The sequence below is a fragment of the Cherax quadricarinatus genome, chromosome 57 (genome assembly GCF_038502225.1).
Source record: "Cherax quadricarinatus isolate ZL_2023a chromosome 57, ASM3850222v1, whole genome shotgun sequence".
NCBI classification, from domain to species: domain Eukaryota; kingdom Metazoa; phylum Arthropoda; class Malacostraca; order Decapoda; family Parastacidae; genus Cherax; species Cherax quadricarinatus.
Window position 1 is genome coordinate 8,605,373 of NC_091348.1, and position 17,730 is coordinate 8,623,102.

The window sequence follows — 17,730 nt, forward strand, 5'->3', positions numbered from 1 at the left end:
AGGAGACTCTCCTTCCAGACAATAACATTTCCCCCTCATCCCTTCTCAGCACTATCTTAGTAGGCACTAGACTCTTTGCAGCAAAGTAAAGCGAGGTTAAATTTGCATTTATTTCATCTAATTCTTTTGTATTAATGTATGTATTTTAGTATTAAGCAGTGTTTAAATTATTTTATACAACCCCATCAATGTATAATATACCAATAACAATAGGATTTTTTTTCATGGAAACGGATTAATTGTTTTTCCTGTATTTCTTATGGGAAAATTCATTTGGTATATGTCCTGTTTGATATAAATCCAAGGTCCTGGAACGGATTAAGGATGTATACCGAGGTACCACTGTAAATCTATGGGAAAATATAATTTGTTACAAGAATTCACAAATTTTTAATTTTCAAAATGCAACCCTTCTGTTAACCCTTTGACTGTCGCGGCCGTATATGTATGTCTTACGAAGTACCGTGTTTGACGTATATATACTCAAATTCTAGAGGCTTCAAATCAAGCAGGAGAAAGCTGGTAGGCCCACATGTGAGAGAATGGGTCTGTGTGGTCAGTGTGCACCATATAAAAAAAATCCTGGAGCACGCAGTGCACGAGAAAAAAAAACTCCGACAGTTTTTTTAATTAAAATGCCGACTTTGTGGTCTATTTTCGTGTAGTATTTATGGTTGTATTCTCATTTTCTTGGTCTCATTTGATAGAATGGAAAACATATTATAGAAATAGAGGTGATTTTGATTGATTTTACTATAAAAAGAACCTGGAAATGGAGCTCAAAATAGGGGAAATGTTTGATTTTTGCCAATGTTCAAAAGTAAACAAATGATGTCATTGTCCAATAAATGTCCAACTAGCCATTCTAATATGCAGTCATGAAAGGGTTGACATTATTTATACAATTATTACAGTATTGCAGTAGTCTGCATAATAGTAAGTCTTCTATTTTTTGTTTGAAAAAAAATTCAAAATAGAAAGCAAGAGTAATATCAGAGGGGCCTGAAGACATGACTGATGAACAAAGAAAATGTTATTTTAGAGCCAGGAATGTCTGCATTGTTCATTCTAGACCTTACTTTGAAATTGTCATATTTTTTAATTTTCGTGAAATTGGCCAAATTGCAAATTTCTGACCACATTAATGGGTAGTTGAAATCGGTAAATGGGCAGTTTCTTGTACTCAATCGATAGAAAAAATGGAGTTCTAAAGAAATAGCTACGAGTTTGGTCGACTGGAACAATGGAATTAGCCGAAAAAAGGGCTCAGAATGGGCGAAATCGCCGATTTGTAAATATCGCCGAGGTCGCTAACTTCGCGAGAGCATAATTCCGTCAGTTCTCCAACAAATTTCGTTTTTTTTGGTGTCATTACAATCGGGAAAAGATTCTCTATCGTTTCATAAGAAAAAATATTTTTTTTTTTTTTAAATTTTGCGACACCAGGAGACACCTCAGGATTGGGGGTTGCGACAGTCAAGGGGTTAATCAGAGACTTCTTGTGTTACTGTTAATATACAGGTGTCCACAAAAAAGCTCCCTAATTTCAAACAGGTATAACATGCAAGTTTATTGTAATAATCTTTCACAGTTAGTAGCTTCAGGTGCAAGATTTCATTCAGTTTCATGTGGTATAGGGAAGCATTAAAAGCACTCAGTGTGTGCCCCTCTGGTTGCTCGGCAAACATCAATGCGATAGTCCAGTTCGGTCCAGACACTCTGCAGTATATCTGGTGTTATCATGCGAACTGCTTCAGTGATCAAAATTTTCAGCTACTCCAGGGTTGCAGGTAGTGGTGGTATGTAAACTGTGCTCTTCATGTACCCCCAAAGAAAGAAGTCACAAACAGTTAGGTCCGTTGACCTCTGCAAGTGGCCTGCGAGGTCACTGGACTTGTTTGTGACTTCTTTCTTTGGAGGTACGTGAAGAGCACAGTTTACATACCACCACATCCTGCAACCCTGGAGGAGCTGAAAATTTCGATCACTGAGGCAGTTTGCATGATAACACCAGATATGCTGCAGTGTCTGGACTGAACTGGACTACCACATCGACGTTTACCGAGCAACCAGAGGGGTGCACATCGAGTGCCTTTAATGCTACCCTATACCACATGAAACTGAATGAAATCCTGCATCTGAAGATACTAACTGTGAAAGATTATTACAATGAAGTTACATGTTATACCTGTTTGAAATCAGGGAATGTTTTTGTGGACACCCTTTTCTGTATGTAAAACTATAGTTGTCCTCTATAAAATGTATTTTTTGTTAATATTTTTGAGTGTCTGGAATGGATTAATTGGATTTACATTATCTTATGGGAAACATCATCTGCCAGAGAACTGCATTTCCATATTCTTTACCATATAACATTTTTTTTAAAAATAGGAAAAGGGCTGTGAACCTTGAGGAACTGTCTACTAAGGTATTTTAACCTTATTCACATTTGCTTATGTCAAGAGTACAGTAAGTGTATAAAGTAACCTTAAAATTTGAGCCAAATAAGACATTTGATAAGCAAACTAAATGAAGTTAAATAAGGAGGACACACAACAGAAATGCAAATTCTTTCACATTTCAAGTAAATCAGTTGAAGTCTTGAGAAATTTACCAGAAAACATTATGCATCTCATACACTGCAATTATGTTAGTTAATTTTCTATTAGATATACAAAGAGGCATGCAAATGCATCATTTACATCCAGAAAATTACTCTCCTTGTACACTATAAACAGATAAATACTTACATGAAAAGTGGACAGTTTGAAGGTTTTTCCATTCTATGTCCTTTTCGCAACAATTGGAAAAAATTTTCAACTCCTGGTACTGCTGGATAAGGTTTACCTCCTAGTGTCATAATTTCCCATAACAGGATACCAAATGACCACCTGCAGCATCAAAAAAATTATTATCAGTATTGGAAAAATATTATTTATACATCATGAACATAACTGTTGCCAACACAAATGGTGTTAGGAGGTAACTTACAATGTTTTTGTTGCTATAGCAATGAATAAGATAAGATAAGATAAGATAAGATTTCGTTCGGATTTTTAACCCCGGAGGGTTAGCCACCCAGGATAACCCAAGAAAGTCAGTGCATCATCGAGGACTGTCTAACTTATTTCCATTGGGGTCCTTAATCTTGTCCCCCAGGATGCGACCCACACCAGTCGACTAACACCCAGGTACCTATTTGCTGCTAGGTGAACAGGACAACAGGTGTAAGGAAACGTGTCGAATGTTTCCACCCGCCGGGAATCGAACCCGGGCCCTCCGTGTGTGAAGCGGAAGCTTTAGCCACCAGGCCACCAGGCATCAGATTAGAATATGAAAGAACAATAGGAACATGCAAGTGTACTGAGGAGAGTTCAGGAGGTTCCTGGCCAGGACCCCTGGAAGAGAATATGGGTACAGTATGCTTAAGCTACTGTGAGGAGCTCCATTCTGGATGACATAGTAAGCTGTTATTGTGAACCCTCATTGTGTCTGACCAGCAAGAGAATTCACATGCCAAATGAAGCTAAAGAATGAGTTTGATAACAGCAAGACAGAAGCGACTAGAGAGACATGCAGTAAGACAGCAGACACTATAGAGATTTAGAGAGAAGCATGTATAGTAGTCCAATGTATGTGCCATAATAATTCTTATCACTTCTACTGTTCCATTTATTGTACATATAACTGAAATTGTAACATCTTAATCTTCCTATTGCTGTTTTTCAATCATTTAGCCCCTTCACTGTCCAAAACTCCAAAATTTCCAGCGTTCACAGTGTCCAGATTTTCCAAGGGAAAAAACAAAAAACATTTGTTCTCCAGAAATGCTAATCTTTTTCTGAAGGTTACCTGGATACCTGGAGGTTACCTGGAGGTTATTCCGGGGATCAACGCCCCTGCGGCCCGGTCCATGACCAGGCCTCCCGGTGGATCAGGGCCTGATCAACCAGGCTGTTACTGCTGGCTGCACGCAGTCCAACATACGAGCCACAGCCCGGCTTATCCAGCACTGACTTTAGGTATCTGTCAGCTCTCTCTTGAAGGCAGCCAGGGGTTTATTGGTAATTCTGTCAGCATAGTTGCTGATCCCTGTGTTATATAGCATAGCATATTAGTATCGTCCATGTGCTTTAGATACAAGATCCCTTGTAGGCCTGTGACTTTGTGGGACGTCACGGGATGTGCATGTGTAGGCTCATACCTCTGCCCCGCTCTCACTCGGCGGCAGACCATCCAGACAAGAACTCGGCAAGGCTGGGCTCCATTCCTCATCATCTCAGTCTGGCAATATATGTTACCATCCAACAAGTGTGTCTACCTTCAACCCTCGATATCTCCATTTAAGAACCCCTACGATAATTCCCCTAATGCTTGATGGGAGGCTGTTGAACAGTCTTGGGCCCCGAACACTTATGGTGTTTTCTCTTAGTGTACCAATGGTGCCCCTTTTAAATTGGGGGTATTTTGCATCGCCCGCCCAGTCTTACTTTCACAGGGAGTGATTTCTGTGTGCAGATTTGGGACCATTCCTTCCAGGATTTTCCAAGTGTAGATTATGATACATCTCTCTCCCCTGCGTTCCAACGAGTACAAGTCAAGTGCTTCCAAACATTCCCAGTAGTTAAGGTGCTTGACAGAACTTATATGTGCAGTAAAGGATATCTTTACACTCTCTAGATCTCCATTCAAAGCAGGTGAAATTGCAGATGATAATGTACAGCAGTATTCCAGACTAGAGAGAACAAGAGATTTGAAAAGGATCATCATTGGCTTGGCATCTCTCATTTTGAACATTCTCACTATCCATCCTATCATTTTCTTTGCACTTGTGATTGTGGCAATGTTGTGATCCTTGAAAGTGAGATCCTCAGACATTACTACTCCAAGGTCCCTTATATTATTTTTCCACTCTATTGTATGGCCAGAGTTTGTAGTATACTCTGTTCTAGTTATTATCTCCTTCAGTTTTCCATAACGGAGTAGTTGGAATTTGTCCTCATTGAACATCACATTGTTTTCTGTTGCCCACTGGAAAACTTTGTTTATACGTATCTTCTTGGAGCTGTCACCCACAGCAGGTGACAGCTTCATGCAGATCCTAGTATCATCCGCAAAGGATGATATGGTGCTGTGGTGTATATCTCTATGCCTGATATGAGGATGAGGAATAAGGTGGGGGCAAGTACTGTGCCTTGTGGAACAGAGCTCTTCACTATGGCAGCCTCTCATTTAATTCTGTCAACCGCTACTCTTTGTGTTCGATTTGTTAGGAAGTTGAAGATCCATCTCCCCACTTTCCCAGTTATTCCTTTAGCATGTATTTTGTGCGCTATTATGCTGTGATTGCATTTGTCAAACGCTTTTGCAAAGTCTGTGTATATTACATCTGCATTCTGATTTTCTTCCAGTGCATCCAAGGCCATATCATAGTGATCCAGTAGTTGTGAGAGGCAGGAGCGACCTGCCCTGAACCCATGTTGCCCTGGATTGTGCAGATTTTGGGAATCCAGGTGATTTGCAATCCTGCTTCTTAGCACTCTTTCAAAGATTTTTATGATGTGGGACGTCAGAGCTATTGGTCTATAGTTCTTAGCTAATGCTTTGCTGCCACCTTTATGGAGTGGGGCTATATCCATTGTTTTAAGTCACTGTGGAATTTCACCCATGTCCAAGCTCCTACTCCATAGTGTACTTAGGGCACGCGAGAGGGGTGTCTTGCAGTTCTTAATGAATACAGAGTTCCACGAGTCTGGGCCTGGGGCAGAGTGCACGGGCATGTTGTCAATGGCTTTTTCGAAGTCTATCGAGTTAGGGTAATGTCGGAAATCTGGCATACATTTACGGAGTTATGAGGCTCATTCATGAAGAAATCATTTGGGTCATCGATCCTCAGACTGATTAGTGGCTCACTAAACACAGAGTCGTACTGGGATTTCAGTATTTCACTCATTTCCTTGTTGTCATCTATGCAAGTCCAATCCTGTCTGAGTAAGGGCCCGATACTAGATGTGGTATTTGCCTTGTTTTTGGCATATGAAAAGAAATATTTTGAATTTCTTTCAATTTCACTAATAGCTTTAAGCTCCTCCTGTCTCTCCTGGTTCCTGTAAGAGTCATTTAACTTAAGTCCAATAGTTTCCACTTCCCTGGTCAGCGCCTCCTTTCGTGTATCAGATATTCTAGCACTCCTGAGGAGCTCAGTGACTCTTCGTCGTCTTCTGAAGAGGGAGCGTCTTTCTCTCTCCAGCTTACTCCTGCTCTTCTTCGTTCTTAGGGGAATATGCCTAGAACATGCTTCAGCTGCCAGGAAGTTGATCCTTTCAAGACACTGGTTTGGATCCATGTCATTTAAGATATCTTCCCAACATGACACCAAAAGCATGAAATTTTAGTGTAAACTAACAGAATCATGCAGGCGCAATTTAGCGATCTGAGCATAATTTATTCATCAGTGATTCCTATTTCAAGCCATTTCCAAAGCTCAATTCAACCAAATTCTTAGCCATTTCATTATTATGCCTATGATGAGCACAAGAAACTACCCATTGGCAATCTGGCCAATTTTACACAAAATTACAACAATTCCAATTTAAAAACAGAGTCCAAAATAAAAAATGTAGATATTTCAGGCACTAAAACAGTTCCTCTGTTCATTAATCATGACCGCAGGCCTCCCATTCTGAATTCATCATGGCAATTTTCATGATTCGATCTTCACTGACTAGAACATTGCGTGCAGCAAGGTCACGGTGGATGCACTGTTGAGAGAATAGCAATATACAATTAAGATACATCTGAACTACTATTAACCTGAAACTTAAATACATGTACAGTAAATACATCCATTCTTTGATTTCTACATAAAAAACCACAATACAGTGGACCCCCGCATAACGATCACCTCCGAATGCGACCAATTATGTAAGTGTATTCATGTAAGTGCGTTTGTACATGTATGTTTGGGGGTCTGAAATAGACTAATCTACTTCACAATATTCCTTATGGGAATAAATTCGGTCAGTACTGGCACCTGAACATACTTCTGGAGTGAAAAAATATCGTTAACCGGGGGTCCACTGTACTGTATATCAAGTAACTGGAACCTCTGGTCATGTTATTTTTTTGTAAAGTTAATCAAGAAAATCTCCCCATTATAGTCTTGTGAATACCAGTTAGAGAGAACTGCCATTATATTTTGAGTAAATGATGTACACAAGTGAAGAATGATGTACACAAGTGAAGAATGATGTACACAAGTGAAGAATGATGTACACAAGTGAAGAATGATGTACACAAGTGAAGAATGATGTACACAAGTGAAGAATGATGTACACAAGTGAAGAATGATGTACACAAGTGAAGAATGATGTACACAAGTGAAGAATGAGAACCAGTAATTTTACAATATATGATTTGACTGATATGTAATGCTTCTTGATTCTTATTGTATTGAATTTGCTATAATTCCAGTATATGCACTATATAAAAACTATCATTATATGTTCAGGTTCCATGAACCACTCTATAAATAATTAAACCATACCCCCGGCCGGGATTGAACCCGCGGTCATAGAGTCTCAAAACTCCAGCCCGTCGCGTTTATTTGCAATCGTGTCATTACGATTTCTTGAGTCATAAATAATTTATTGGTAGACTTTTCATTACACCAGTAATGTACTTTAACCCGTATATATATACAGTGGACCCCTGGTTTCCGATATTAATCCATTCCTGAGAGCTCATCGTAAACCAAAATTATCAAAAAGTGAATCAATTTTCTCCATAAGAAATAATGGATATCAAATTAATCTGTGCAAGACACCCAAAAGTATGAAAATTTTTTGTTTACCGTTTGAAATATTAAGTTTAATGCACACAAACTGAAAAAGACATGCACAGTTTGTAGTACTCTGCTAACAATAGAATACATGACTCTTACCTTTAATGAAGATCTGGTGATGATTGATGGGATGGGAGGAGGGGAGAGTGTTAAAGTTGTTAATGTTTAAAAGGGGAATCCCCTTCCATTAGGACTTGAGGTAGCAGCAAGTCCTTTTCTGGGGTTACTTCCCTTCTTTTAATGCCATTGGACCAGCTTGAGTCACTGGACCTCTGTCGCACAACAAATCTGTCCATAGAGCTCTGTACCTCCTGTTCCTTTACGATTTGTCTAAAATGGGCCACAACATTGTCATTGTAATAGTCACCAGCATGGCTTGCAATAGCTGTGTTAGGGTGATTTTCATCCATAAAGGTTTGCAGTTCAACCCACTTTGCACACATTTCCTTAATTTTTGAAGTAGGCACAATGGATTCCACAACTGGCATAGGCTTCTCAGGGTTAGCCCCAAACCCTTCAAAATCTTTCTTAATTTCCATACTAATTCTCACCCTTTTTACCACAGGGTTGGCACTAGAAGCTTTCTTGGGGCCCATGGTGATTTATTTTGCAGAAACAAGCACCAAAAACACTGTGATAATATGGAATGTACCAAATGTATCCTTAGATGCGAGCACACTGGCTGGCTTGTAAACCCTGGGCCATATTACCTGGAGTTTACCTGGAGAGAGTTCCGGGGGTCAACGCCCCCGCGGCCCGGTCTGTGACCAGGCCTCCTGGTGGATCAGAGCCTGATCAACCAGGCTGTTGCTGCTGGCTGCACGCAAACCAATGTACGAGCCACAGCCCGGCTGATCCGGAACTGACTCCAGGTGCTTGTCCAGTGCCAGCTTGAAGACTGCCAGGGGTCTCTTGGTAATCCCCCTTATGTGTGCTGGGAGGCAGTTGAACAGTCTCGGGCCCCTGACACTTATTGTATGGTCTCTTAACGTGCTAGTGACACCCCTGCTTTTCATTGGGGGGATGGTGCATCGTCTGCCAAGTCTTTTGCTTTCGTAGTGAGTGATTTTCGTGTGCAAGTTCGGTACTAGTCCCTCTAGGATTTTCCAGGTGTATATAATCATGTATCTCTCCCTCCTGCATTCCAGGGAATACAGGTTTAGGAACCTCAAGCGCTCCCAATAATTGAGGTGTTTTATCTCCGTTATGCGCGCCGTGAAAGTTCTCTGTACATTTTCTAGGTCGGCAATTTCACCTGCCTTGAAAGGTGCTGTTAGTGTGCAGCAATATTCCAGCCTAGATAGAACAAGTGACCTGAAGAGTGTCATCATGGGCTTGGCCTCCCTAGTTTTGAAGGTTCTCATTATCCATCCTGTCATTTTTCTAGCAGATGCGATTGATACAATGTTATGTGGACACGTCTCGGACGAATCGCGTATACCGGGTTTTTTAACGGGAACCGAGGCAAAATTTTTGCGTTAAAATGTATCAATACCGGATTTATCGGATACCGATGCCATTGCAAACCGGGGTTCCACTGTATACATTCTTACCGCTAGTGCCCCAAACGTATATATACATTTTATTTTTCCTCCCTCCAAATTTCGGAAGATTGGCCTGAGATGCCGGTTCAGCATAAAATGGGTCTTAACACTTGGTGTGCACCATATTAAAAATATCTGGGACCACTTAGTACCTTGTGGAAGCGCCAGTTAAAATGAGCGACAGCTAGAGCAGTGTGGCAAACACCAAGGATTCACTGATGTAATGTCATGTTAACACTCCCCTTTTAACCCGTAAATGGTCCAAACGTATATATACGTTCACTATCCCAGTGCCCCGAACATTTTGAAAAATAAAAAAAAATATATATTTTTTTTATGGAAATAAAGAGCACATTTTTCAAAGTGTTACAGGATAAAAAAAATTGGAGTCACTACTCACTGAGATATGAGGCCGAGAAGTTGGCACTAGATGCTCAAGTGACAGCAACATCGAGTCCTGCTGCTTGCAGAAGTGTTGCCGATATACCTTTTTTTCTACTTTTCATATTATTTTATATAATTTTTATGTTCTAATAAGTACAGTGGGAAGTACAGTGCCTGCACTCTGAAGGAGGGGTGTTAATGTTGCAGTTTAAAAACTGTAGTGTAAAGCACCCTTCTGGCAAGACAGTGATGGAGTGAATGATGGTGAGTTTTTCTTTTTCGGGCCACCCTGCCTTGGTGGTAATCGGCCAGTGTGATAATAAATAATTATAATTTATAGTAGTACTTGTCATTTCATAACCAATCTTTGTTCTGACACTAGTATTAGGTACTCAAATTGTACTCAAATTGTCACAAACACACTGACAGGTGGACATTTACACCTGCCTTGGCCATTTACTATTGTCTTAGAATATATACAAAGTATTTATAGGTCCCAGCAATGTTCTGGATATGTGTAAGTATATAATAATAAGAAAAATAAAAAATAAAAGAATAATAATAATAATAATAATAATAATGAAGGAGGGGTGTTAATGTTGCAGTTTAAAAACTGTAGTGTAAAGCACCCTTCTGGCAAGACAGTGATGGAGTGAATGATGGTGAAAGTTTTTCTTTTTCGGGCCACCCTGCCTTGGTGGGAATCGGCCAGTGTGATAATAAAAATAATAATAATAATAATAATAATAATAATAATAATAATATGTAATAATAAGTTCCCTTGAAGCATGTAAAACAAGCCTCAGTCCACCCTTGACAGTGACATGATAAGATGAGATAACATAAGAAACAGATGATTGCTGATGTTATGAATGAAAAGAAGTAGGATGTCCTGGCCCTAAGCGAAACAAAGCTGAAGGGGGTAGGGCAGTTTCGGTGGGGGGAAATAAATGGGATTAAATCTGGAGTATCTGAGAGAGTTAGAGCTAAGGAAGGGGTAGCAGTAATGTTGAAGGATCAGTTATGGAAGGAGAAAAGAGAATATGAATGCGTAAATTCAAGGATTACGTGGATTAAAGTAAAGGTTGGATGCGAAAAGTGGGCCATAATAAGCGTTTATGCACCTGGAGAAGAGAGGAATGTAGAAGAGAGGAATGTAGAGGAGAGAGAGAGATTTTGGGAGATGTTAAGTGAATGTATAGGAACCTTTGAACCAAGTGAGAGAGTAATTGTGGTAGGGGACCTGAATGCTAAAGTAGGAGAAACTTTTAGAGAGGGTGTGGTAGGTAAGTTTGGGGTGCCAGGTGTAAATGATAATGGGAGCCCTTTGATTGAACTTTGTATAGAAAGGGGTTTAGTTATAGGTAATACATATTTTAAGAAAAAGAGGATAAATAAGTATACAAGATATGATGTAGGGCAAAATGACAGTAGTTTGTTGGATTATGTATTGGTAGATAAAAGACTGGTGAGTAGACTTCAGGATGTACATGTTTATAGAGGGACCACAGATATATCAGATCACTTCTTAGTTGTAACTACACTGAGAGTAAAAGGTAGTTGGGATACAAGGAGAATAGAAGCATCAGGGAAGAGAGAGGTGAAGGTTTATAAACTAAAAGAGGAGGCAGTTAGGGTAAGATATGGTTTAGAAAGACACGTAAGCAAACACTATAACATATTTATTAGAAAACGTTTCGGTCCTGGGACCTTGATCACTTCTAACATACAGAGGTAGAAAGACATTATAAGGACCTGCCTCGCATGGGCCAGTAGGCCTTCTACAGTGTTCCTCCTTTCTTATGTTCTTATGACATTCCTCAGGTCACGTGCGTCACATCTCACTCTCCGCCTATATATATAATATCTTTCTACCTCTGTATGTTAGAAGTGATCAAGGTCCCAGGACCGAAACGTTTTCTAATAAATATGTTATAGTGTTTGCTTACGTGTCTTTCTAAACCAACTTGTCGGTATTTATTACCAAGGTTTATACCAGGGTAAGATATAAACAGCTATTGGAGGATAGATGGGCTAATGAGAGCATAGGCAATGGGGTTGAAGAGGTATGGGGTAGGTTTAAAAATGTAGTGTTAGAGTGTTCAGCAGAAGTTTGTGGTTACAGGAAAGTGGGTGCGGGAGGGAAGAGGAGCGATTGGTGGAATGATGATGTAAAGATAGTAAGGGAGAAAAAGTTAGCATATGAGAAGTTTTTACAAAGTAGAAGTGATGCAAGGAGGGAAGAGTATATGGAGAAAGAGAGAGGTTAAGAGAGTGATAAAGCAATGTAAAAAGAGAGCAAATGAGAGAGTGGGTGAGATGTTATCAACAAATTTTGTTGAAAATAAGAAAAAGTTTTGGAGTGAGATTAACAAGTCAAGGAAGCCTAGAGAAATGGATTTGTCAGTTAAAAATAGGAGAGGAGAGTTATTAAATGGAGAGTTAGAGGTATTGGGAAGATGGAAGGAATATTTTGAGGAATTGTTAAATGTTGATGAAGATAGGGAAGCTGTGATTTCGTGTATAGGGCAAGGAGAAATAACATCTTGTAGGAGTGAGGAAGAGCCAGTTGTGAGTGTGGGGGAAGTTCCTGAGGCAGTAGGTAAAATGAAAGGGGGTAAGGCAGCCGGGATTGATGGGATAAAGATAGAAATGTTAAAAGCAGGTGGGGATATAGTTTTGGAGTGGTTGGTGCAATTATTTAATAAATGTATGGAAGAGGGTAAAGTACCTAGGGATTGGCAGAGAGCATGCATAGTTCCTTCGTATAAAGGCAAAGGGGACAAAAGAGAGTGCAAAATTTATAGGGGGATAAGTCTGTTGAGTATACCTGGTAAAGTGTATGGTAGAGTTATTATTGAAAGAATTACGAGTAAGACGGAGAACAGGATAGCAGATGAACAAGGAGGCTTTAGGAAAGGTAGGGGGTGTGTGGACCAGGTGTTTACAGTGAAACATATAAGTGAACAGTATTTAGATAAGGGTAAAGAGGTTTTTGTGGCATTTATGGATTTGGAAAAAGCATATGACAGGGTGGATAGGGTTCCAATGTGCAGATGTTGCAGGTGTATGGTGTAGGTGGTAGGTTACTGAAAGCAGTGAAGAGTTTTTACGAGGATAGTGAGGCTCAAGTTAGAGTATGTAGGAAAGAGGGAAATTATTTCCCAGTAAAAGTAGGCCTTAGACAAGGATGTGTGATGTCACCATGGTTGTTTAATATATTTATAGATGAGGTTGTAAGAGAAGTAAATGCGAGGGTCTTGGCAAGAGGCGTGGAGTTAAAAGATAAAGAATCGCACATAAAGTGGGAGTTGTCACAGTTGCTCTTTGCTGATGACATTGTACTCTTGGGAGATTCTGAAGAGAAGTTGCAGAGGTTGGTCGATGAATTTGGTAGGGTATGCAAAAGAAGAAAATTAAAAGTGAATACAGGAAAGAGTAAGGTTATGAGGATAACAAAAAGATTAGGTGATGAAAGATTGGATATCAGATTGGAGGGAGAGAGTAGGGAGGAGGTGAATGTAATCAGATATTTGGGAGTGGATGTGTCAGCGGATGGGTCTATGAAAGATGAGGTGAACCATAGAATTGATGAGGGGAAAGGGGTGAGCGGTGCACTTAGGAGTCTGTGGAGACAAAGAACTTTGTCCTTGGAAGCAAAGAGGGGAATGTATGAGAGTATAGTTTTACCAACACTCTTATATGGGTGTGAAGCAGAGGTGATGAATGTTGCAGCGAGGAGAAGGCTGGAGGCAGTGGAGATGTCATGTCTGAGGGCAATGTGTGGTGTGAATATAATGCAGAGAATTCGTAGTTTGGAAGTTAGGAGGAGGTGCGGGATTACCAAAACTGTTGTCCAGAGGGCTGAGGAAGGGTTGTTGAGGTGGTTTGGACATGTGGAGAGAATGGAGCGAAACAGAATGACTTCAAGAGTGTATCAGTCTGTAGTGGAAGGAAGGCGGGGTAGGGGTCAGCCTAGGAAAGGTTGGAGGGAGGGGGTAAAGGAGGTTTTGTGTGCGAGGGGCTTGGACTTCTAGCAGGCATGTGTGAGCGTGTTTGATAGGAGTGAATGGAGACAAATGGTTTTTAATACCTGATATATATATATATATATATATATATATATATATATATATATATATATATATATATATATATATATTATATATATATATATATATATATTATATATATATATATATATATATATATAATATAAATATATATATATATATCTATATATATACACATATACATATATATACACATATACATATATATATATACATATACATACATGTATATACATACACATATATATACATGCAAAACAACCACTCTGAAAGAATAGAGAAATTCCAAGTGCTTTCGTGACTACTCACATTATCAAGGAACTATGAAAGTAAAGCATCCAAGGATGGTATATAAGGGGGTCTGGCCAACACCTCACTATCTGTTTTCTCATCAATGTTTTTGAGAGCTTTACGAATTTGTAGTCCTGAGTTCATAGATGAGGAAATATCCAAAATTTATGAAATAGGTAATGATTTAAAATACCCAAGAAATGTAATTGATAAATCTTTTGAAGTTGCTAGAAATACTTTTTACAATCTAAAAAGGGACAACCAGCCTTATTCAACTAAAAATATGTTGGTTCTCCCTTACCATGAAAACTTGGTTGATATGCCTTCTCTTCTTAAGACTTTTAATATTAAAGTTGCATTCAAAAATCTTGATACAGTAAAAAAACTTTTGATAAAGAATTCCCCCCAAAATGCTGATGGATGTGTCTATAAGATTCCTTGTAAAATTTGCGATAAAGTTTATTACGGTCAAACTGGTAAAAATCTCGAACTAAGATTAAAACAACATAAATATAGCATTAGAACTGGACAAGATTCCAATGCTCTATTTATTCATGTAAGAGATTTTAACCATCCAATTGGTTTTCAAAAAGTTGAGAAAGTAGTATCAAGCAAGTCCATGGTCGACAGGAATATAATTGAATCTTGTTTCATAAAAAGCAGTTTTGACAATAATATGAATATTTCCTTTGGTTTATATAAATTAGATCCATTTATAATTAATAGAATTTGGGAAGAATTTAATAATACACTGGACAAATAATAATTTTAAAAATTTTCTTCGGTAGAATAGTTTGTTGGTGGTTGTGCAAAGGACCTGTCCAGTTGGGCCGGCGCGCGTCAGGTGTTTAACCGTTGTGGGATCTGATAGTGAGGTGTTGGCCAGATCCCCTTATATACCTTCCTTGGATGCTTTACTTTCATAGTTCCTTGATAATGTGAGTAGTCACGAAAGCGCTTGAAATTTCTCTATTCTTTCAGAGTGGTTGTTTTGCATATTCTGAAATCACCTGTTTACTGTGATCTTATTGCATGCATGCATAATAATATATATATATATATATATATATATATATATATATATATATATATATATATATATATATATATATATATATATATATATATATATATATATATATATAAGTATATATAAGCCATGCGTATTTATTTATTTATTTATTTTCAACAAGTCGGCCGTCTCCCACCGAGGCAGGGTGACCCAAAAAATTCAGAAAATCCCCAAAAAGAAAATACTTTCATCATCAATCAACACTTTCACCACACTCACACATTATCACTGCTTTTGCAGAGGTGCTCAGAATACAACAGCTTAGAAGCATATACGTATAAAGATACACAACATATCCCTCCAAACTGCCAATATCACAAACCCCTCCTTTAAAGTCCAGGCATTGTACTTCCCATTTCCAGGACTCAAGTCCGACTATATGAAAATAACCGGTTTCCCTGAATCCCTTCACTAAATATTACCCTGCTCACACTCCAACAGATCGTCAGGTCCCAAGTATCATTCGTCTCCATTCACTCCTATCTAACACGCTCATGCACGCTTGCTGGAAGTCCAAGCCCCTAGCCCACAAAACCTCCTTTACCCCCTCTTTCCAACCCTTTCGAGGACGACCCCTACCCCTCCTTCCTTCCCCTATAGATTTATATGCTTTCCATGTCATTCTACTTTGATCCATTCTCTCTAAATGACCAAACCACCTCAACAACCCATCTTCTGCCCTCTGACTAATGCTTTTATTAACTCCACACCTTCTCCTAATTTCCACACTCCGAATTTTCTGCATAATATTTACACCACACATTGCCCTTAGACAGGACATCTCCACTGCCTCCAACCGTCTCCTCGCTGCTGCATTTACCACCCAAGGTTCACATCCATATAAGAGTGTTGGTACTACTATCCTTTCATACATTCCCTTCTTTGCCTCCATAGATAACGTTTTTTGACTCCACATATACCTCAACTCACCACTCACCTTTTTTCCCTCATCAATTCTATGATTAACCTCATTATGCATAAATCCATCCGCCGACACGTCAACTCCCAAGTATCTGAAAACATTCACTTCTTCCATACTCCTCCTCCCCAATTTGATATCCAATTTTTCTTTATCTAAATCATTTGATACCCTCATCACCTTACTCTTTTCTATGTTCACTTTCAACTTTCTACCTTTACACACATTCTCAAACTCATCTACTAACCTTTGCAATTTTTCTTTAGAATCTCCCATAAGCACAATATCATCAGCAAAAAGTAACTGTCAATTCCCATTTTGAATTTGATTCCCCATAATTTAATCCCACCCCTCTCCCAAACACCCTAGCATTTACTTCTTTTACAACCCCATCTATAAATATATTAAACAACCATGGTGACATTACACATCCCTGTCTAAGACCTACTTTTACCGGGAAGTATTCTCCCTCTCTTCTACACACCCTAACCTGAGCCTCACTATCCTCATAAAAGCTCTTTACAGCATTTAGTAACTTACCACCTATTCCATATACTTGCAACATCTGCCACATTGCTCCTCTATCCACTCTATCATATGCCTTTTCTAAATCCATAAATGCAATAAAAACTTCCCTACCTTTATCTAAATACTGTTCACATATATGCTTCAATGTAAACACTTGATCTACACATCCCCTACCCACTCTGAAGCCTCCCTGCTCATCTGCAATCCTACATTCTGTCTTACCTCTAATTCTTTCAATTATAACCCAACCCTACCGTATACTTTTCCTGGTATACTCAGTAAACTTATTCCTCTATAATTTTTACAATCTCTTTTGTCCCCTTTCCCTTTATATAAAGGGACTATACATGCTCTCTGCCAATCCCTAGGTACCTTCCCCTCTTTCATACATTTATTAAACAAAAGTACCAACCACTCCAACACTATATCCCCCCCTGCTTTTAACATTTCTGTCATGATCCCATCAGTTCCAGCTGCTTTACCCCCTTTCATTCTACGTAATGCCTCACGTACCTCCACCACACTTACATTCTGCTCTTCTTCACTCCTAAAAGATGGTATACCTCCCTGGCCAGTGCATGAAATTACCGCCTCCCTTTCTTCCTCAACATTTAAAAGTTCCTCAAAATATTCTCGCCATCTACGTAATACCTCCCTCTCCCCATCTACTAACTCCCCTACTCTGTTTTTAACTGACAAATCCATACTTTCCCTAGGTTTTCTTAACTTGTTTAACTCCAAAAATTTTTCTTATTTTCATTAAAATTTCTTGACAGTGCCTCTCCCACTCTTTCATCTGCTCTCCTTTTGCACTCTCTCACCACTCTCTTCACCTTTCTTTTACTCTCCATATACTCTGCTCTTCTTATAACACTTCTGCTTTGTAAAAACCTCTCATAAGCTACCTTTTTCTCTTTTATCACACCCTTTACTTCATCATTCCACCAATCACGCCTCTTTCCTCCTGCCCCCACCCTCCTATAACCACAAACTTCTGCCCCACATTCTAATACTGCATTTTTAAACTATTCCAATCCTCTTCAACCCCCCCACTACTCATCTTTGCACTAGCCCAT

The 17,730-nt window shown here is 39.1% G+C and overlaps 1 protein-coding gene across 1 annotated transcript in view; it reads right to left on the reverse strand.

Annotated features, from left to right (window-relative positions):
* Positions 1 to 17,730, reverse strand: part of LOC128693385 (fibroblast growth factor receptor 4) — a 144,303-nt gene that overhangs the window by 22,131 nt on the left and 104,442 nt on the right. The window contains exons 12-13 of the mRNA XM_070097279.1: positions 6,668 to 6,761; positions 2,751 to 2,901 (exon numbers count right to left, since the gene is read on the reverse strand). Of these exons, the coding sequence (XP_069953380.1) occupies positions 2,751 to 2,901; positions 6,668 to 6,761 (245 nt within the window). The remainder of the gene's footprint in view (positions 1 to 2,750; positions 2,902 to 6,667; positions 6,762 to 17,730) is intronic.